Source organism: Dendrobates tinctorius, unplaced genomic scaffold (assembly GCF_039654945.1).
Source record: "Dendrobates tinctorius isolate UK_male_01 unplaced genomic scaffold, ASM3965494v1 ptg000127l, whole genome shotgun sequence".
Taxonomy (NCBI): domain Eukaryota; kingdom Metazoa; phylum Chordata; class Amphibia; order Anura; family Dendrobatidae; genus Dendrobates; species Dendrobates tinctorius.
In genome coordinates, this window is record NW_027361795.1 from 3,817,204 (window position 1) to 3,841,227 (window position 24,024).

A 24,024-nucleotide genomic window follows, 5' to 3' on the forward strand; every position below is an offset into this window, starting at 1 on the left:
CAGTTCTACTCCCCGCCCAGTGTAGCCTCCTCCTGTTGACTGACAGCCACTGTGCTGTGTAATTTCAGACAAAGGAGTCATCAGTCTCCAGAAGGAAGCCGTGCTGGATGGGAAAAAAAAAGTTAAGCCCCCGTTACACACTGCGATATCGCTAGCAATATCGCTGTAAAGTCACCGATTTTGTGACGTAGCAGCGATATTGCTAGCGATATCGCTACATGTGATACTTAACTCCGACCGCCTCTCCCACTGATTATCGCTGGTCGTGCGAGAAGGTCCTGAATCATTTCTCGTTGGGCGCTTCCTGCTGGGCTTCCTGTGGCACCGACGAGCGACGCGTGGATGCGGGCGGGAGGACGTCAGGATCGCCGCGTCTGACAGGTAAGTAGCGACCCCCGACCCCAGCGATGTCGCTGGTGAGATCTGCCTGTGTGGCAGCTCACTAGCGACCACTTAGCAATGCACCAGCGATCCATATCGTTGTTGGGATCGCTGGTGTATCGCTAAGTGTAACGGTACCCTTAGAGTGACAGAGGCTTCAGATCTACCATAGCTCTTCAGCCTCACTTGCATATTAATTCAAAGGCTAATTTCTCAGTAATGCAGGAATGGACTGGCCTTGTAAAGGTATTCCTGAGCTTGTCTTTGAAAATTCTACGTGCACATGTGAATAGTTTGGGATGTGAAATCCTGCTGACAAAGATATATTAAGAAATTAATTAGCATACAAAACTCATCTAATTGAAATGAATAAACAAAATGGTTTTCCAGGACAGACATTTACTTTAAAGTGCCACTCCAGTGTGTTTTTTTCATTTTACTATTCATTAGCGATCAGTAATGAATGATCAGTGTGTGCAATAAAATTCTTACCAGTTGATGTTTTGTGCCATTTCCAGCGCCGCTTCTTTTCTACATAATAAGTGGCTGTGACTAGCCGGCTCACCACAGAGTATTTTGTGTGATTGGAAGTCACTTTTCTCAAGTCTCTGTGACTCAGAACAGTGGTTTCATATACTTACATTAAGAGAAGAGTCAGACGACCGTATAACATGGATGAGGATTTCAATGCAATGCTCGGACCGGCCGTCGGCTATTCTGACCCCAGTGTGACATGCTGTCACGCTTGGGTTGGGAGTGTCGACAGCCAGTCCAAGCATTGTGTTGTGATCCTCATCCATCTTATACGGCCATCTGTCGTAGGGGAGAGCTGACAATTGTGATCTTGCAAGAAAGAGCTATGGTCAGAAGATGCAGGAGAGGGGCTAAAACAGAGCTGGAACAGCAGACAACAGTATTTTAATGCACACATTGAATATACCGTACATTACTGATATCTAACGGATGATGAAATAAAAATTAAAAAAAATCGCTTGAATAGGACTTAAAGAAGAATACAAGTCAAAATTTACATTTGTGTACAATAATCATACTTGTCATAAAAAATATTATAATATCTGAACATACCAGTTACTTTTCAGCTCTTTTTTTGGTCATGCCTTAGTTTTGTTTTTCACATACATCATCTGTGTTTTTTAATGGATAGCGCACAGGTACCAGATAGACCAGGTGTCTCAAATTCAGCCGGCTTAATGGGTCGCACCTAAAAAAAAATTGAAGTTGGCAGGCCACAGTCCTTGTGGGACAAGGTGACGTTTTCAGCGATACCATTTTTTCCATATGAATTTTTGATCACTTTTTATTCAATTTTTTTGTGCGTCGGTTTTTTATTTTATTTTATTTTTGTAAGATGTTTTTTGTACGTGTTATGGTACAGTTTCTTAGCACAAGTCACTCTGGACCTTGCAATACTTTTTTTGTTTTCTTTTTTCTCACGTAAAACAGAGTTTTTAGAGGCAAAATACTTTTCTGCTATTTTTTCCATAGGTTATTTTTATTTTTTTTAATTTTTCCAATTTCTTTTTCCTTATATTTTTTTTTAGTCTCAAATGTGGATCTTTAACTTTTACTTGCCTGATTGCAAATCTAATATTCTGCGGATTATTAGAGCTGTCAGCTTTACACTGATACAATGTGCTCTCTGCTGTCAAAGTATGTCCCGGGAGCTCCGATCCCCCGCAGGCCGAGTGTTTGAGACCCTAGCTCTAGACTCTATGGCTCATTTCACATGTTCCTTTTTTTGGCAGTCCATTGGTTCTGAACAAAAAAAATGTAGCAATGTCCCAGTTTGGTCAGATTGACTGAATAATGTCAAGAATATTCTAATAAATGGGTCCATGTGAATAGACAGTACATAGATGGCATCTATGTTTCATCCGTTTGCTGCCCGTATTTTTATGGTATTTTTCCGTCAAATTTTTTTTATTGAAAATTTTTAAAAGGAAGGGGAATACAATGCACACAAAAGGATATTAATATTCTAAATATATAACCTAAAAGGAGATTTTATTCTGTTCTTGCACCAACAGGTGGTCATCTTAATACTTGAAACTTTAAACCCCCAAGTCGAAAACATTGTTTTTCGACCCTAACGAGAGTATGTAGAAATTAATAGTCTTAGGCCAGGGTCACACTTGCAAGTGTGATATGAGAAACTCATAGAAGTCTGTCGCATCAATACCTGGCACTGCCACCGACACTCAGGACCGGAGGGTGCAGCTGTATGTATTTCTATGCAGCCGCACACTCCGGTGCGAGTGCCAGCGGCAGTGTTGGGTATTGATGCAAGAGACCCGCGTGGGTTTCTCGCATCACACTCGCAAGTGTGACCCTGGCCTTATTCTTTTTGTCCTTTTTACTATCATGCTTTTGTTTGTTTTTTTCTTTTCTTTTACTACAGGGATTTTTATGGTATTTTTTTACCAAATTCATGGGGCAAAAGAGCTACATAGCTGTAAACCATGATCATGATTGTGAAAGAACCTCGTTTTAGGTACTGCAACAATTGCTTGGGTACAGCTAGCAGTAGCTAAATTGCATATTTGTAACGCTTATGGTGGTGTAGTTTTTTTCCACACTATTAACCAGACGTGTGAATCTGACCTAAGGAACATGGTAAAATATAACTATTGGAAGCCAATGCTTACAACACAGCTAGCATAGCCAATTCCTCCAAGCCGAGGACATATGTAATTCCAGACTCCGATGCTACCTCTGCGAATTCTCTGCCCCACAGCCAGCTCAAGGAAGAAGAGAGGAATGCCAATCAAAATGAGTAGGATAAGGTAGGGGACCATGTATGCTCCTGTGGTAATAAAGAATAAAGCCGTCAGTATGTAATTCAATTTCGAACAAAGGAACAAGAAGAAAAAAATAAATCAACAAAAAGAAAATAAACAAAATTTACATGATAAGAAGAGGGTTATTCGAGAAACTGAATGTTTTGTCTTACATCGGTTTGGACTGTGTAGGATATAACTAGTAGTGTGACCTTATTGAAACGCATGGTCTAATACATCGCAACACAAATTGTCTTGAGACCCTCCAGTTGTGTTAATTATTGATGAGCACTTCAATATAATGTATTGTTCTTTTCAACAGTATTTGAAGAAAGAGACCGATTGCATTTTCTTTTTTTTAATGAAGAATAAGATAGCTGAGGTAGAGCCAAAGGAAAGGGTTGTTCCAGCACCGCTGGATGACGTCATCACTCAGCGGCCGGCTGTGCCAGAGAGAGGAAGGCGATGGTGATGCTGCGGCAGAGCATGCGAAAAGGTGAGAGGTGCTGTGTGTGTGTACGTGTGTTGTGTGTGTGTGTGTGCGTGCATACGGAGCGCGGCGGGGGAATATGCAGAGAGGTGAATGGTTCTCTGTGTGTCTGTGTGTAGGGGGAAGAGAGGGCAATGATGGGGCTGATGGGGAGAAGGCAATGATGAGGTGATGGAGAGGGCAATAATGGGGATGGTGGAGGAGGAGGAGGAAATGATGGAAGTGGTGGGATGGACAAGGATGGGGATGGTGGGGGAGGAGGAAAGATGGATGTGGTGGAAAGGGCAATGATGGGGGTGTTGGGGAGGAGGAAATGATGGAGGTGGTGGAATTGACAATAATGCGGGTGGAGGGGGAGAAAATGATTGAGGTGGTGGAATGGGTGAGGATGGTGGTGGTGGAAAGGACAATGATGGTGGTGGTGGAAAGGGCAATGATGGGGATGGTGGGGGAGGAGGAAATGATGGAGGTGTTGAAATGGGCAATGATGGGGGTGGTGGGGGAGAAGGCAATGATGGTGATAGTGGAAAAGACAATGATTGGGAGTGGTGGGGAAGGAGGCAATGATGGGATGGTGGAGAAGAAGGCTGTGATGAAGGTGGTGGAAAGAGCAGATGGAGGTGATAGAGAGGGCAATGATGGGGTGTTGTGGGAAAAAGCAATGATGGAGGTGGTGGAAAGAACAATGATGGTGGTGGTAGAAAGGACAATGATAGTGGTGGTGGAAAGGGCAATAATAGGGGTGGTGGGGGAGGAGGAAATGATGGAGGTGGTGGAATGGGCAATGATGGGAGTGGTGGGGAAAAGACAATGATGGGGTGGTGGAGGAGGAGGAAATGATGGAAGTGGTGGAATGGGCAATGATATGGGGTGGTGGGGGAGAAAGAAATGATAGTGGTGGTGGAGAAGGCAATGATGGAGGTGGTGAAGAGGGCAATGATGGGGTGGTGGAGAGGACAATAATGGGATGCGGATGGAGGAGGACAATGAGGGGGTGGGGGATTGGGATGGAAGGAAGGGGGACTTATAATGGTCTTACGAACAGGGGGAGGTGGAGGAAGACATTATTATTGCTTATTATGTCTTTTACAGTCCCTTAGTAAAGAGTGTACGTACTTATTATGTATAACACAGTCCCTTAGTATATAGTGTACTCACTAATTCTGTATAACACCATCCTTAGTTACATAGTTTCCTCTTTTATTATGTATAACATTGTCCCTTATTACATACCATCCTCTGTGTAATATATACAAGTAGGTGCGTGTGGCTACATTGTATATATATATATATACACACTGTATATCTATATATATATATAGCCTTGTCGCGATAAAAGGAGGGGGGCCCAGACACATTTCTTGCACCGGGGCCCCCAAGCTGTCAGTGTCGGCCTCTGAATATAGCATAAACCTTCTGACAGCTTGCTTTTAACCCCTTTACGATTTATGAAGTATAGTTAGCTGTGGGTAGAGAGCTGACTCTCTACTCCCCTATACAAAGGAATACCCGATGCAGCCTATAGTTCTGTGTCTCTATGAGAAGAGAGGCTCCTCTACGTGCTGCAGAAAACTGTTGCAGTAGAAATGCAACAGACGGATACTTCTTTCCCTCAACAACACTTGTCGTTGGAGAATTGGGAGGCCCCCATAAACATTAAAGGAACATGAATAATTTGGGGAGTAAAACATACACTCAATCACTAGTGATTCTCAGTATGAAAAAGAATAATTTATTAAAAACACACTCCCATCAAATTTTTTTGTTCTTAATATATTGACAGTAGCGTAACGACAGCAGTCTCAGTGGTCACCGCTGCGACTGGGCACGGTGGGTCAGGGGCCTGCCGACGCCAGCAGAAACTTCAACTGGATGTGCATCATTGGATGCACATCCAGCTGAAGCGTATTGTCCCGCGCACACTGATAGGTTTGTGCACCACAATGCACGCTGCCGGCCAAGAAGAGGACAGCAGCTGATGTCGGTGTGCATATAACGAGGGGCACATGGTACTGACGTCATGCGCTCCCATCGCACGTTGAAGTTAGCTGCTGGCTTACAAGAGAACGAGCGTGGTGGCAGAGCGGAGGGAAGGTGAGAAATTATTTTTAAATCAGTGGCCATACTTGTACATGGATAACTATGGGGGAACATTATATGTTATGGGTGACTATGGAATATGCATTATATTTTATGGGTGACTATGGGATATGCATTATATTTTATGAAGGAAGGAGAATGATGCGCACTCAGTATATAGGTTAGGTGCAGGATGGACTGGGAGAAGAATCCCAAGTAACAAAAATGGAGAAGCAGCCGCACTCAAAGTAGTTTGGTTTGCAAATAAAGTTTCTTTATTCAGTGCATATTTAAACAAGACCACATGGACGAAACAAGACAGGAAGATACCTTGGTAATGTTTGGACCCAGAAAGGGGTCTTTATCAAACCTCACTAAGGAGTGTCTTTAAATAGGATGAGGTGTAAGGAGATAGCGATAGACCCACCAGGGCCTTGATTAAAAGTATGGCATGGAGAGTCTCACCACGGACGACTCTCATTCGTTAATCACAGTTTGAACACTGCTGACTGGCATTATCAATTCCTTGGATATCTCTTTGTATCCCTTTCCTGTTTTATACGGTTCAACTACATTTTCCCATAGAACCATCGACAATTCTTTTGCTCCATGAGTCACAATCCAGAAAAATTAGTGGCTGGAGAGAGATGCAAGAGTCTGTCTGGATCCCAGAAACTTACTTAGCTTTTATGCACACACTGATCACAAGCAAACAGGTCACAGGTGAGGATATTATCTTTAATCTCCATTCAAACCCATTTGTGTCAACTTCTGTGCCTGTTATCAGTCCAAAATCACCAGGGTATAGGGTCCATTACAACAAGGTCAAGCAGCAGACATTGGGGACAACAAAGCTACAGACCAGCAGAGAGCGAAAACGACTCTCCACTGACCAGAATGACCGTCATCTTATTCGAATGTCACTCAGTAACTGCAGGATGACATCAAGTGACCTACAAAAGGAATGGTAAATGGCAGCTGGGGTGAAGTGCACGGCAAGAACATTTTGGAACAGGCTCCTAGAGGCAGGGCTCAAGTCATGTGAAGCTTGAGAAAAACCTTTCATCAATGAGAAGCAAAGGAGAGCCAGGCTGAAGTTTGCCATAGACATAAGGATTGGACCATAGAGGACTGGAGTAAGGTAATCTTCTCTGATGTGTCTAATTTTTAGCTTTGCCCAACACTTGGTCGTCTAGTGGTTAAATGGAGACCTGGAGAGGCATACAAGTCACAGTGTCTTGCACCCACTGTGAAATTTGGTGGAGGATCGGTGATGATCTTGGGATGCTTCAGCAAGGCTGGTATTGGGCTGGTTATTCTTTGCAAAGGACGTATGAATCAAGCCGCATACAAGGTTATTCTAGAAAAACAGTTGATTCATTCTGCTCAGGCAATGTTCCTCAACTCTGAGGACTGGTTTTTCCAGCAGGACAAAATGCCATGTCACACAGCTAGGTCAATGTGTGGATGAAGGATCACCAAATCAAATCCATGTCATGGCCAGCCCAATCTCCAGACCTGAACCCCATTGAAAACCTTTGGAACGTAATCAAGAGGAAGATGGATAGCTACAAGCCATCATACAAAGAAGAACTGCATAAATGTTTGTAGCAGGAGTGGCATAAGGTCACCCAAAATCAGTATGAGAAACTGGTGGAAAGCATGCCAAGATGCATGAAAGCAGTGATTAAAAATCATGGTTATTCCACAAAATATTGATTTCTGAACTCTTCCTGGGTTAAAACATTAGTATTGTTGTTTCTAAATGATTACAAACTTATTTTCTTAGCATTATTTGAGGTTTGCAAGCGCTGCATTTTTTTGTTATTTTGACCATTTCTCATTTTCTGAAAATAAATACAAAATTTAGTGCTTGGAAATTTGAAGACATGTTGTCAGTAGTTCATAGAATAAAAGAGCAATTTACATTTTACTCAAAAATAAACCTATAAGGAGAAAAATCAGACAAACTGATATGTTATTAATGGGTCACCGAGGAGGAAAACAAAACCAAGCTAATTCACAGAAAACCAGAGAGGTTTGTAACTACGCGGATTGCAGACCCCTGATCCTAACCACACAACTAACAGCAACCATGCAGCGTACCTACGATGATTCTAGATGCCTCGTCACAGCCGGAGGACTAAATAAGCCTAAAGAAAGAAAAGGGGAAATCTAAACTGCCCCAGAGCAGACCCAAAAGGAATAGACATCCCCCACAAAGAAACGTATGAGAATATGGAAATACTGTTGACCCACATTAATTATAGAAATTATAACTGGAACATATGTGGTGATTTAAACGTTGATGCACTTCTTCTTGGACTGTAGCTTGGATATACCAAGTATTGTTGTTTTATTTTTGAGTGGGCCAATCGTGCACGAAAAATGCACTATTTCAGAAAGGACTGGCCACTCTGCGAAAACCTGGTTGCAGGACAGAAGAATATTAAACATTATCCTCTCGTTGATCCAGCAAAGATATTTCTCCCTTCTTTGCATATTAAACTTGGGCTTATGAAGGATTTTGTCAAAGCAATAAACAAAGAATCGGAAGCCTTTTCTTACTTGCGACAGAAATTTCCAAGAATAAGTGATGCAAAGATTAAAGAAGGTATTTTTATTGGCCCACAGATCAGAGATATAACAAATGACAGTAGCTTTGATGGTCTTTTGCAAGGTGCTGAACAAGTGGCATGGAAAGCCTTTAAAGATGTGACCTTCAACTTCCTTGTCAACAGCAGGGCACCGAGCTTTGAACAACTTGTGGACAACATGCTCACAGCATATCATTTGATGAAATGCAATATGTCACTAAAAATGCATTTTCTACATTCTCACTTGGACTTTTTTCCAGCCAATCTTGGTGCCATTAGCGATGAACACAGTGAAAGATTTCACCAAGACATTGCGCTGATGGAGAAAAGGTACCAAGGAAAGTAGAGTAAGTCAATGCTGGCTGACTATTGCTGGAATCTTATTCAAGAAGCATCTGACATGGATTATAAACGAAAGTCGTCTGCAAAACACTTCTGAACAATTGCTTTTACTACTGACATCAATGCACATGTATGTAGTGTCTCAGACATCATAATGTAGACTATAAACTGTTGTTTCTTAACCCCTTACTGCCAGCTGACGGAATAGTACGTCAGCTGGCAGTATCCCCCGGTTTGAGGTGGGCTCCGGCGGTGAGCCCACCTCAAAGCCGCGACATGTTTTTAACAGCTGACAATGTGCCCGCAATAGGCGCGAGTAGAATCGCGATCCGCTCGTGCCTATTAAGTAGTTAAATGCCGCTGTCAAAGCATAAACCTCTATGTAATAGATGCGATCGCGCTATGGCAGCTTCAGGCCTCCTATGGAGGCTATTGAACTATGCCAAAAGTAAAAAAAAAGTGTTTCAAAATATAAAAAAAATTATAAAACATATCACCCCCCTTCCACCCCAATCAAAATAAAAATAATAAAAAAACATCAAACCTACACATATTTGGTATCACCGCATTCAGAATCACCCGATCTATCAATAAAAAATAATTAACCTGTTCGCTAAACGGCGTAGCGATAAAAAAAATCAAAACGCCAGAATTACGTTTTTTGGTCGCCGCGACATTGCATTAAAATGCAATAACGGGCAATCAGAAGAACGTATCTGCACAAAAGTGGTACCATTAAAAGTATTATCTCAGCACACAAAAAATAAGCCTGCACCCAACCCCAGATCACGGAAAAAGGAGATGCTACGGGTTTCGTAAAATTGCGCTTTTTTTTTAGCAGACTTTGGAAATTTTTCTCACCACCTAGATAAAAGAGAACCTAGACATGTTTGGTGTCTCTGATCTCATAATGACCTGGAGAATCATAATGGCAGGTCAGTTTTAGCATTTAGTGAACCTAGCAAAAAAGCTGAACAAAAAACAAGTGTGGGATTGCACTTTTTTTGCAATTTCACCGCACTTTTTCCTGTTTTCGAGTACACGACATGGTAAAACCAATGGTGTATTTCAAAAGTACTACTCGTCCTGCAAAAAATAAGCCCTCACATGGCCAAATTGATGGAAAATAAAAGTTATGGCTCTGGAAAAAAGGGAAGCGAAAACTGAAAATGAAAAATCAAAAACCGCTCCGGTCATGAAGGGGTTAAAAACTTTACATGCTACAGACTTTTGGAGCACATATTCCTGTTCACCATATCAAAATCTATAAGATACAATAACATTTTCTCAGGGGACAAGAACTTCCCTGAAATTAGTGGCGCAGTCTAATCGATTTATATAATTGCCTTGTAATGTTTTCATTTCATGTTCTGTCCAGATGTCACCGTATCCCAGAATTCCAAGTGGAGGAAGTTCACTGACCGCCATATTGGGACACCCAAGTGATGGGTGTCTCAATATGGAAACTGCTGCTGGTACCAACCTATTGTGCGGTACCACCAGTGAAACACACACACTCTATACGCTGCATGCACCACACACACTCACACATTCACACACTCACACACACACACTTACTCACACACTCTCACATTCACACTCACATTCACACACACACTTACACACACTCTCACAAACACACACTCACTCACACACACATTCATACTCACACTCACACACTCTCACACTCAAATATTCACAAACTCACACATTCTCACACTCACACACTCACGCAGCTTCTTGCGCAATACCACCAGCGGAACACTGTCACACTGCATCTGCGCTAATTCCACGCAGGCGCAGTGAATCATTCGGCCGATCCCAGCAGCAGATGCATGACGTGCCTACAGGCAGAGGAAGCCGGTCACATTAAAGGGGTTTTCCCATGAACGAAAATTCATTTTAAAAATTGTCTGTGTCTGACCGTGAACGGAGCATACCTCATCTCCTGGGCAGGGGAGGAAGCAAAAGACAATACTGACATTACAGCAGGGGATCACAAAGGATTCATTTTGTGAGGTTAAATATTTCACTGACTGTTTTTAAACAATATTTTACCTCACAAAATGTATCCTCTGCAATCTCCTGCTGTAATGTCAGTATTGTCTTTTGCTTCCTCCCCTGCTCAGGAGCTGTGGTATGTTCTGTACACGGTCAGACACAGGGGTGAGAGAGACAGAGCACAGGGGGGAGACAGCTCAAACGGGACAGCACATGAGGGGAGAACACAGCACAGGAAGGAGAGAGACAGCAGACAAGGGGGATAGCACATGGGGTAGACAGGTCAAAGAAGAGAGCACAGACGGGAGAAGTCAGCACATGGGGAAATGAGAGTGGATAGGTGGGTGAGCACATGGGGGGAGAGATTCTTAACGCTGCAAAGCCTGCCCACATTGTGACATTACCACCCTCCATCTAGTTATATATATTTATATTTAATGTATTCAGGATGGTGAAAGGGTCTGGGCCAAATCTTGTATGGGGGCCTACCAGACTCTAGTTACACCACTGTAAATTGCTATCTCTTCATCAGAATAAAAAGACCAAGTAGCTTTCTTTTTAACAGCTTTAAATGAACATTAAATGGTCGTCCTTTTTCTATGGTATGGACGACTGTTATCTAATATGTATGGGGGTCTTAGACTATTTTTCCTAATCCATAAACCCTTACAATTAGAAGTATTCAGACAGGAAGTGTCAACTCAATTGGCATTTTGAAAACCCAGATTCATCAGTCACTCTGCAAGATGGCATCATGATTAATCACTTTAAAAAACACATTTCTATTGCATCATTGTACATGATGATGTGCTATCGCTTATTAAACTGAAAAGACTGATTAGTAAATAGATGGGCACATTATGGCGTGGGTAGGTAATGCTAGAAAAAGGCAGAGATGCTTACCTGCCCAAGCCTCCAAACAAATGCACTATCAGGATGCAGTGGACCCAGGATGCAGTAGTTAAGATGGCGGCAACACAGGTGCAGAAATACCGATGAGGCAACCACTCACAACCTATCAATCCCAATGGTGGGGGTGGCTGCTTGGTATATAAATGCAGAAAAAAGACTTGTATGCGGCGCTGTTCGCACAATGGAAATGCGGAGAAAAAGGATCTCTAAGTCCTCTTTTTGTGCTATATTTGTTTAGTGTTAGGACTCGTAAGTGTGGGGACCTGTGACGTGGGTTACGAGCTTGCGTATTTTGGCCAAAATATTAACTAATACCTCACATATCTTTTTATATGTGTTTTTTGCACTTTTTTGTCAGGGTGAAGTTGGGCCCATCTGGTCTTGTAAACTGCGGTGTCTGTTCACATGGGAAGCATTTGGATAGCGCTGGGCAGCCCGCCTGCTCCAATAGAAGGGTGTCACTAATAGGCTGTTAACCTGGATGCTGTGCATTTCCATTGTACGAACAGCGCCGCATACAAGTCTTTTTTCTGCATTTATATACCAAGCAGCCACCCCTTCCATTGGGATTAGTAGGTTGTGAGTGGTTGCCTCATCGGTATTTCTGCACCTTTGTTGCCGCCATCTTAACTATATGGGTCCCCTGCATCCTGATAGTGCATTTGTTTGGAGGCCTGGGCAGCTAAGCATCTCTGCCTTTTGCTAGTATTTTTGAATTTTTGGAGGATCTCTAAGGCTGGTTTCACATTAGCGCTTTTTAAGCGCACGCACGGCCGGGGGTAGCTCCGCCCCCGAGCCGGCTCTCTGCCCGGCGTGCCCGCCCCTTGCTTGTAGCGCCGCCTCCTAGCGCACAGCGGCGCCTGCGATCGGCGCACCCTATCTTTAGCATAAGGTGCGCAGATCGTGCGCAGGCCGTGCGCTAGTTGCGCTTTGACCTGCGCTGCGCACTTTTGACGGTGCGCTGTGCGCGCCAAAATCCGAAAAGTTTGATTTTGGCGCGCACGGAGCACCGTCAAAAGTGCGCAGCGCAGGTCAAAGCGCAACTAGCGCACGGCCTGCGCACGATCTGCGCACCCTATGCTAAAGATAGGGTGCGCCGATCGCAGGCGCCGCTGTGCGCTAGGAGGCGGCGCTACAAGCAAGGGGCGGGCACGCCGGGCAGAGAGCCGGCTCGGGGGCGGAGCTACCCCCGGCCGTGCATGCGCTTAAAAAGCGCTAATGTGAAACCAGCCTAAGACCTCTTTTTGAGCTATATTTATTTAGCGTGGGTAGGTAATGTCAAAGTCAAATCTTTAAACTCCCAAGACTGCATAGTGAATTTTTGTAACAAGGGTGTTTTCTAGGTATCATGAAGTGTTATGTTTCCCTGCAATGGGAATTAAAATGTATGGCTTAGCAAACTTGGCAAAACAATCTGTTTAACAGCATCCAGTTCAATGACAAAAGGAAAAAGAAAGAAAAAATAATAATAAAAAAAATAATATATATATATATATATATATATATATATATATATATATATACACATACTCGGAAATGTGGTTAATTCTACAGAAAAAGAAAGTATCAGAAATGTGTATTATACTATGTAAAGAATAAATATCTTAAAGGGAATCTCTCAGTAGGATCAACTCTCCTAAGCCATCTATATGGACAGGTACATCATAGGAAGCTGAATAAAATGATAATATTCACCGTAAAGTCCCTTACTTGACTTATGGATATGGGACGGACCCCCACTCCATCTTAAAACCACCATAACTACAGTAAACCTAGGCACTAGAATAAATACACAACACATTATTTTGGTTGTCACAATGGCCACAGCTTTATTTAAATCACAGGATTAAAACAATCACAGGAGGAGTCAGGTGAAGTGCTAGTACATTGGGATTCACAAGTACTGTGATATCCCCAGCTGTCTGACATACAGAACCAGGACAGACAGCCATAAAGGGGCGGCACGCACTGGCTTGCCATTCAAGCAGAGCCAGTAAACTTTCAGGGCACCAATGACCCTATTATCCTCACTCCTGTGCTTAACCACTGTGCCCGCCCCTGATTGACGTTACCATTACAACGACCTTGAGGCTGGTCACCAAAGCTGAGCCTGTTCGCCACCATGAGGTTTTACATCCTCTATTAGTTAAAATGAGTCCACCTTAACTTGTCTGCAACTTCCACCTGACTCCTAAACCGCCACCAGAGAGGCCATTTGACACCTTAAATGGACTCGACCCCCATTAACCATGCCTAATAAAGCCATCAACCATTTCTACATGCTATGGAAAGACTGTGCACACAAGTAATAAAAAATAAAAAATAAAATTCCAGAGCTCCGACAGATTAATTTTATCAATGCCATGCTAGCAAGTTATGATCGATAATACGGTAACTACAGCAACATCCTGCAATGAGGATCCCATAATGGGGAATGTGGAAAGTAAACCATAATTAAGGTCGTAGCTACAGTCTGAATACCTGTATAATGACATCTGTCATGCCTCAAAAAACTATTATACCGCACGTATTGTAGCCAGCTCTAATAATTCACCAATTCACAGATTTTAGTTCTAGAAACCACCATTATTTATAGTAGCTGTGCAGTATAATTTCTTAAGCCCACTTACTATCACTACCTGAAAAGTGATGAACATATCAATAGAAAGATATTATAAATAGGGAGTAATTAAAAACTATACACAATATAACATCAACAATATAACCGACCATAAAATAAAGTTCAGAATATCTGGAAGTAGTAATTTAAATAAACCTAAAGCAGAAAAAGTCTACAAAGATATTATTAATAAAACTGCCACGCCATTGTTAATTGTTTTTCATGCACTTGATAACATTCACTGTTAACCTCTCCAACTGGGTCAAAGGCATTGGGAATAGGCATATTGCCTGTCGGGTTAATGCACTTGATTACTTTACCCTTAGCCGCTCCCACTGGCTCAAGGGCACCGGGAGTAGGCACACTGCCCTTTGTGTTAATGCACTTGATTATATCCTTAGCCACTCCCATTGGCTCAAGGGCATCAGGAATAGGCATATTGCCCTTTGTGTTAAGGCACTAGATTATACCCTTAGCCGCTCCCACCAGCTCAAGGGCATCGGGAATAGGCATATTGCCCTTCATGTTAATGCACTTGATTACTTTACCCTTAGTCACTCCTACTGACTCAAGGGCACACAGATTAGGTACATTGCTCTTCAGTTTCATGCACTAGATAACTGCATTGTCCAGACGACAACCTTGAAAGAAACATGGAAAGAAACATGGTTTGGTCAATATATAGTCAAAAACCGTGCCTCGGCATTCTCAAGTCACATGAAAAAAGAGAGAAGGTCCTTGAAGCTATAGATTGTATTGAAAAGCATGCCTACCTTGTTCTCTTCTCCCCTCCAGCCGCTGTTCCTGGCTCAGAGGAGCCCATTTATTCTGTAGGCATGCAAAATATGATTGCCATGACCCCAGGGTCTTTACCCTAACAGGGTCCTATAAAATATAAATGCTTCTGGAGACCAGGGGGTCATACCGTGATGGTCACCCCTCCATACCAGGGGGCCATACCTGAGATGGTTAACCCCCTCCACACCAGGGGGCCATACACGAGATGGTTACCCTACACACCAGGTGACCATACCTGAGATGATTACCCCTCAAAACCAGGGTGCCATACCTGAAATGGTTACCCTTCCAAACCCAGGGGGGGTCATACTGTGATGAACACCCCCCCAAACCAGAGGTCCATACTTAATATGGTTACCCCTACTGACCAATTTATAAATAAATTCAAGGACCCACTAAAAGGAAAACAAATAACTGGTTTTTTTTTGTTTTTTTGTTTTTTTTTTTGTTTTTTTTTTTGTTTTCTGCAACTCTCTTCTGATCGGTCTCCCTCTTACCAAACTTTCTCCTCTCCAATCCATCTTGAATGCGGCAGCCAGGGTCATATTTCTGTCCAGCCGCTTCACCGATGCCTCCATCTTGTGCCAGTCATTACACTGGCTACCTATTCGCTACAGGGTCCAGTATAAACTCATCTCTCTCACCCACAAAGCTCTCCACTGTTCTGCACCGCCTTATATCTCCTCTCTCATCTCTGTCTATCGCCCTACACGTGCCCTCCGTTCTACAAATGACCTAAGACTAACATCCCCCGTAATCCGAACCTCGCACCTCCGTCTCCAAGACTTCTCTCGTGCTGCTCCAGCTCTCTGGAATGCACTTCCCCAGACGATCAGACTGATACCTAGCCCTGACCTATTCAAGCGCGCTTTGAAAACCCATCTCTTCAAAGAAGCCTATCACATCAACTACTCAGCAAGCTAACTTTGCCCTGTTCCCTCCTTCCAAATATTATTCTGAATCTGCACCCTACTATTCATCTGTCTCCACACCCTTCATGCACATGATAACTGCACTTGATACTTGTCTATTGCGCTTAAACACACGGGCTGATGACCGGATCATGCAGCTTTATATGAAAATCCCTATTATAATTGCCAGACCTGAATTAACAAGCATTTCTCACCTACTGTGTCCCCCCATTTCCTTGTAGATTGTAAGCTTGCGAGCAGGGACCTCACTCCTAATGTCATTGTTTGAATTGTCTTAACTTGTATTGAATTTATTGTCTGTACATGTCCCCGCTTAATTGTAAAGTGCTGCGGAATATGTTGGCGCTATATAAATAAAAATTGTTATTATTATAATTATTATTATTATTTTTAAATTTTTAATTCATGTTCTTATTAAAATAAACATAAAATAAACATAAAAGCATAAATAACATTAACACACTGGGAGGAGCCCTTGAAGCTCCCAAATCTGGTGATTACCAAACATAAAATGTATCAACAATTACTCCCAGCCATTACCCCACTAGCTCGGGAGCACCATAGCCACAAGGGTTCCAAGGTTCACTTGAATTTCCTGGGGATCCGACAAACTCTTGCCGAAACTCGCCTCCACCTTTCACCAGGTCCAGAACCATATTAACTTCCAAAAAGAAGAATCCATATCCCAATGGATCCCCCAGACCAATTTCTAACCAACTTCAACGACCCCCCCCCAACCACCAGGCTCTAGGTAATCCACTCAGACCTGTGCTATCCGCCATCTTAAGTAAGATAAAATAAGCACTTGGTGGGTATACACCGATCCCTTTTTTTTTTTAATTATTATTTACGCCTTTATTAATACAAACATACAATAAAACACCAAAGCATAAATAATATTAACATGCTGGTAGGAGTCCTTGAAGCTCCCAAAATCTGGTGATTACCAAACATAAATTGAACATAAAATGTACCAACAATTACTCCCAGCCGTTACCCCAATAGCTCGGGAGCACCATAACCACAAGGGTTCCAATGTTCACTTGAATTTCCTGGGGACCCGACAAACCCTTGCCGAAACTCCCCTCCACCTTTCACCAGATCCAGAACCATATTGAATTCCAAAAGGAGGAAACCATATCCCAATGGATCCCCCAGACCATATTTAACCAACTTCAAAGGCCCCTCCAACCGCACAAGATGTGGGATAAGTGAGGGTGAAAACCATGCAGGTTTAGAAACCAAGATATACAACAGGTTAATAATGGAAAATACCCTATCGTAAGGTCCAGAAATAGACAGAGATGGGCAATGCTGTGTTATATGCTGTAACAATAAATGAGAAGCCGCCTGCTCCTCTACAGCAGTTACAGACAGACACTAATCACCAGCTGCGCATAAATGGTAAGAAATATATAGGTCTAATATACAGTGGGGAAAAAATTATTTAGTCAGTCAGCAATAGTGCAAGTTCCACCACTTAAAAAGATGAGAGGCGTCTGTAATTTACATCATAGGTAGACCTCAACTATGGGAGACAAACTGAGAAAAAAAATCCAGAAAATCACATTGTCTGTTTTTTTTTTTCATTTTATTTGCATATTATGGTGGAAAATAAGTATTTGGTCAGAAACAATCAATCAAGATTTCTGGCTCTCACAGACCTGTAACTTCTTCTTTAAGAGTCTCCTCTTTCCTCCACTCATTACCTGTAGTAATTGCACCTGTTTAAACTTGTTATCAGTATAAAAAGACACCTGTGCACACCCTCAAACAGTCTGACTCCAAACTCCACTATGGTGAAGACCAAAGAGCTGTCAAAAGACACCAGAAACAAAATTGTAGCCCTGCACCAGGCTGGGAAGACTGAATCTGCAATAGCCAACCAGCTTGGAGTGAAGAAATCAACTGTGGGAGCAATAATTAGAAAATGGAAGACATACAAGACCACTGATAATCTCCCTCGATCTGGTGCTCCACGCAAAATCCCACCCCGTGGGGTCAGAATGATCACAAGAACGGTGATCAAAAATCCCAGAACCATGCGGGGGGACCTAGTGAATGAACTGCAGAGAGCTGGGACCAATGTAACAAGGCCTACCATAAGTAACACACTACGCCACCATGGACTCAGATCCTGCAGTGCCAGACGTGTCCCACTGCTTAAGCCTGTACATGTCCGGGCCCATCTGAAGTTTGCTAGAGAGCATTTGGATGATCCAGAGGAGTTTTGGGAGAATGTCCTATTGTCTGATGAAACCAAACTGGAACTGTTTGGTAGAAACACAACTTGTCGTGTTTAGAGGAAAAAAAATACTGAGTTGCATCCATCAAACACCATACCTACTGTAAAGCATGGTGGTGGAAACATCATGCTTTGGGGCTGTTTCTCTGCAAAGGGGCCAGGACGACTGATCCGGGTACATGAAAGAATGAATGGGGCCATGTATCGTGAGATTTTGAGTGCAAACCTCCTTCCATCAGCAAGGGCATTGAAGATGAAACGTGGCTGGGTCTTTCAACATGACAATGATCCAAAGCACACCGCCAGGGCAACGAAGGAGTGGCTTTGTAAGAAGCATTTCAAGGTCCTGGAGTGGCCTAGCCAGTCTCCAGATCTCAACCCTATAGAAAACCTTTGGAGGGAGTTGAAAGTCCGTGTTGCCAAGCGAAAAGCCAAAAACATCACTGCTCTAGAGGAGATCTGCATGGAGGAATGGGCCAACATACCAACAACAGTGTGTGGCAACCTTGTGAAGACTTACAGAAAACGTTTGACCTCTGTCATTGCCAACAAAGGATATATCACAAAGTATTGAGATGAAATTTTGTTTCTGACCAAATACTTATTTTCCACCATAATATGCAAATAAAATGAAAAAAAAAACAGACAATGTGATTTTCTGGATTTTTTTTTCTCAGTTTGTCTCCCATAGTTGAGGTCTACCTATGATGTAAATTACAGACGCCTCTCATCTTTTTAAGTGGTGGAACTTGCACTATTGCTGACTGACTAAATACTTTTTTTCCCCACTGTAAGCTGCCTGCAGCCATAGGTGTGTGAGCAGAAAACTGCAAGTTCTGAATCCCAGTCAGTCACTCTACTACATACAATTACAATAGACGAGAGACAGGGCTGAAAACTGGGCCCATAATGTGTCCTCCAGAGCAATGTGCAGCATCACACTAGGAGTGCCCACTCACTGCCTGCCATGTGCTGAGTTATTAGTGCCCCCTCACTGCCCGCCATGTGCTGAGTTATTAGTGCACACTCACATGCGCCGAGTTACTCCACGATTATTTATTTTACACATGATAAAACATAATCCATTCTGGCCTGTGCTATCCACCATCTTAGGTAATATAAAATAAGCTCTTGGTGGGTATACTCTGATCATGCAACATATGAGGGAGACAATATACAGAAACAGGATGGATATATCCGGCAGGACAGCATGTAACATAAGAGGACTAAAGGCAGCAATAGCTACAGAAATTAAGCACTAAGCTGGAAGTCATGTCCAGATTATATGTACAGCCAGGAAAATAACCTGGAGACACAGGATGTTTATACCCAGCATGATCCGCATACAGCAGAGTGAGGAGTGATATCATGTATACAGACCTGTGGTACAGGTTAAGTATACAGCACAGGAATAGAGCCTTTACACATATAGTGAGTAACCTGGTTACACTGGATCTGCACACCCAGCCTCACAGTATGTAACAGAGATGAAGTCACATACAGATCTGACTCCATAACTGGGAAGGGGGGGTAATCAGCACACAGCAGGGTCAGTATACAGTGCACTAACATGAAGTGCCGCCTCTCATCATCATACATATACCATCCCCCGACTGCTCCTCTCACCAGTGTCTCTAATACATGGGACAGCCCAGCTCCACCATAGTAATGGCAGACACTGTATGTGTCCCTGCTCTGTCCTATCATACATAAACCCAGAACTCATGAAGACTCTGTATAATACAGCAGTAATGTGGTATATCAGAAATGTCTGCAGGGAGGACACAAAAAAGCTGCCTCTGCAATAAGTGAGGGAACATGGCAGCTACATGAATTACTGAGGTAATCTTGCTCCCAGATATGATGTAGGAGCTGATACTGTACACACTACACCATGTCTGAGGTGAATGCAGAGTCGTATATGAAACACGTCTGCAGGGAGGTCACAGGGAAGCTCACAGTCTGTGAGGAAAATGCAGCATGCACATGAGGGACATGGCAGCTACATGAATTGCTGAGGTAATAGTGATCCCATACATAATGTAGGAGCTGATACTACACTAGTACATATGTCTGAGGTGAATGTGCTCCTATTATCTGTAATGTGAGGTGATAACCCCAGTATTATACTCCCTGACACTGCAGACATGCTTCCTCCTGTTCATCCTGTGTAAGGCTGGTTTCAGACTTGCGTTTTTCTTGCGCTGCTTTTTAGCGCAAAAAAAGCATGTGTTTTTTCCCCTATACTTTAACATGGGTGCGCATATGTGCGCGTACATATGTGCACGTACGCGTTTGTATGCGCAAAAAAACGCATGCGGTTTTTTTAAAAAAATGCACCGAAACCTGCAAAAAACGCATGATGCGTTTTTTTCATGCGTTTGTGTGCGCAAAAAACGCGCAGCAAAAAAACGCAAGTGTGAAAGTAGCCTAAGAAAGAGGGAGAGACAGATTTCCTGTTCTATATAAGCCCCACCCTCCTCACAGTAACCCCCAGGCACAGACATACTGGGCTTCTTACTCTTAAAGCAACATCACTCTTGCTTAAAATCTACACCACTATACCAAAAAAAGCTGCAGGAGTAAAGGTCCACCCATCCCCAAGTCATGTCCTCCTCCGCCTATGGCTCCAGTGGTTTCTTAATAAAAATAGGTTAAAATCTAACTTTTAATTATTTGATTAAAAATATACTTATTTATAAAGTTCAAAAATTAGCACAGAACCATCACCAGAGTATCAAAAAGACACTTGCAAAGGTACCATAGGGAGGTGCCTGTCCCTATTGCAAAGCTGAACCACCCTACCTAACAGCGGAGGTTGGCACCCTATTACATGCATAATGGCGCCCCCTATAGGCCCTAAATGTGACGGAAGAAGAAAAGTGACATAAGTCTGGGTGTGATGTTATGATGACATGTATGTGGCAATATAGTTAAGAGGCTAATAAACCCTTTCTGTCATGTGGCGTACTATCCCGTCCATGTGCCCTGGGACTTAATTCCCAGGGATGGGATAGTACGTCACAGCGATCAGCGGCGCCCACATGGTGAGCGCCGCTGATCGCGGCTGGGTGTCAGCTGATTATCACATCTGACACCCGGCACAATGTGTCAGGGGCGGTCACGGACCGCCCCCGACATGTTAACCCCTTGCACACCGCGATCAAACACGATCGCAGTGTACCGGGGGTTAAAGGGAAGCATCGGCAGGGAGGGGGCTCCCTCCGTGCTTCCCTGAGCCCCCCACAGCTGCGCAATGTGCAGCGCTGCTGCGGAGGGCTCTTTCCCTGCAGGTCCCCGAATCCAAGATGGTGACGGGGACCTTCGGGGGCCTGCAGGGAGCTGGCTTCCTCATGCCTGCAAAGCGCAGGCAAGGAGGAAGCCTCGTGCAGTGCCTGTGACAGATCGCTGATCTGTCACAGTGATCTGTGATGTGACAGATCAGCGATCTGTCACATGACTGTGATGTCCCCCCTGGGACAATGTAATAAAGTAAAAAAAAAAAGTGTAAAAATAATTTTTTTAAAAATCGCTAAATAAAATAAATAAAAAAAAAATTCCCTAATAAATTCATTTTTTGGAAATAAAAAAAAACAAAACAATAAAAGTACACATATTTGGTATCGCCACGTCCGTAACAACCCGCCCTATAAAACTGTCCCATTAGTTAACCCCTTTAGCGAACCCCTTAAAAAATAAAAAACAAAGCAAAAAATAATGATTTATCATACCGCCGAACAAAAAGTGCAATAACGCGCGATCAAAAAGACGCATATAAATATGCATGCTACCGCTGAAAACGTCATCTTGTCCCGCAAAAAACGAGCCACAATACAGTGTCATCAGTGAAAAAATAAAAACGTTATAGCTCGCAGAATAAAGCGATGCAAAAATAATTATTTTTTATATAAAAATGTTTTCATTGCATAAAAGCGCCAAAACATAAAAAAAATCTAAATGAGGTATCGCTGTAACCGTACTGACACGAAGAATAAAAGGGCTTTATCAATTTTACCGCACGCGGAACGATGTAAACGCACCCCCCCAAAAGAGATTCATGAAACGCTGGTTTTTGTTCATTCTGCGTCCCAAAAATCAGAATAAAAAGCGATCAAAAAATGTCATGTGCCCGAAAATGGTACCAATAAAAACGTCAACTCGTCCCGCAAAAAATAAGACCTCACATTACTCAGTGGGTCAAAATATGGAAAAATTATAGCTCTCAATATGTGGTGATGCAAAAACTATTTTTACAATAAAAAGCGTCTTTTAGCGTGTGACAGCTGCCAAACATAAAAACCGCCATAAATAGTAAATCAAACCCCCGTTATCACCCCCTTAGTTAGGGAAAAATAATAAAGTGAAAAAAATGTATTTATTTCCAATTTCCCATTAGGGTTAGGGTTAGGGCTAGGGTTAGGGCTAGGGCTGAGATTAGGGGTGTGTTGGGGTTAGGGTTGGAGTTAGAATTGGGGGGTTTCCACTGTTTGGGCACATCAGGTGCTCTCCAAATGCAACATGGCGTCTGATCTCAATTCCAGCCAATTCTGCGTTGAAAAAGTCAAATGGTGCTCCTTCCCTTCCAAGCTCTGCCATGCGCCCAGTGTTTTACCCCACACATAGGGTATCAGCGTACTCAAGACAAATTGCAAAACAACTTTTGGGGTCCAATTTCTCCTGTTACCCTTAGGAAAATAAAAAATTGGGGGCAAAAATATCATTTTTGTGGAAAAAAATGTTTTTTTTATTTTCACGCCCGGGCGTTATAAACTTCTGTGAAGCACTGGAGGGGTTCAAAGTGCTCACCACACATCTAGAGAAGTTCCTTAGGGGGTCTAGTTTCCAAAATGGGGCCACTTGTGGGGGGTTTCCACTGTTTAGGTACATCAGGGGCTCTCCAAAAGCAACATGACACCCGCAGACCATTCCATCAAAGTCTGCATTCCAAAACGTCACTACTTCCCTTCCGAGCCCCGACGTGTGCCCATACAGTAGTTTTCTCCCACATATGGGATATCAGCGTACTCAGGACAAATTGGACAACAACTTTTGCGGTCCAATTTCTCCTGGTACCCTTGGCAAAATAAAAAAATTGGTGACTAAAAGATCATGTTTGTGGAAAAAATACGATTTTTTTATTTTCACGCCCGGGCGTTATAAACTTCTGTGAAGCACTGGGGGGGTTCAAAGTGCTCACCACACATCTAGATAAGTTCCTTGGGGGGGTCTAGTTTCCAAAATGGTGTAATTTGTGGGGGGGTTTCACTGTTTTGGTACATCAGGGGCTTTCCAAACGCGACATGGTGTCTGATCTCAATTCCAGCCAAAAACGTCAAATGGCGCTGTTTCCCTTCCAAGCTCTGCCATGCGCCCAAGTAGTGGTTTACCCCCACATGTGGGGTATCACCGTACTCAGGACAAATTGCACAATAACTTTTAGGGTCCTGTTACCCTTGAAAAAATAAGAATTGAGGGTGAAAAGATCATTTTTGTGGAAAAAATATGATTTTTTAATTGTACGGCTGTACGTTATAAACTTCTGTGAAGCCCTTGGGGGTTCAAAGTCCTCACCACACATCTAGATAAGTTCCTTGGGGGGGTCTAGTTTCCAAAACGGGGACATTTGTGGGGGGTTTCCACTGTTTTGGCATATCAGGGGTTTTCCAATCGCGACATGGTGTCCAATCTCAGTTCCAGCCAAAAAAGTCAAATGGCGCTGCTTCCCTTCTGAGCTCCGCCATGCGCCTACCCCCACATATGGGGTATCAGCGTACTCAGGACAAATTGCAAAATAACTTTTAGGGTCCTGTTACCCTTGGGAAAATAAAA

General features: G+C 43.0%; 1 protein-coding gene across 2 annotated transcripts in view; it reads right to left on the reverse strand.

The window, feature by feature from the left end:
- Positions 1 to 24,024, reverse strand: part of SLC6A17 (solute carrier family 6 member 17) — a 126,518-nt gene that overhangs the window by 47,062 nt on the left and 55,432 nt on the right. For both annotated transcript variants that reach the window (XM_073542435.1, XM_073542436.1), the window contains one exon: positions 3,048 to 3,205. In XM_073542435.1, the coding sequence (XP_073398536.1) occupies positions 3,048 to 3,205 (158 nt within the window). The remainder of the gene's footprint in view (positions 1 to 3,047; positions 3,206 to 24,024) is intronic.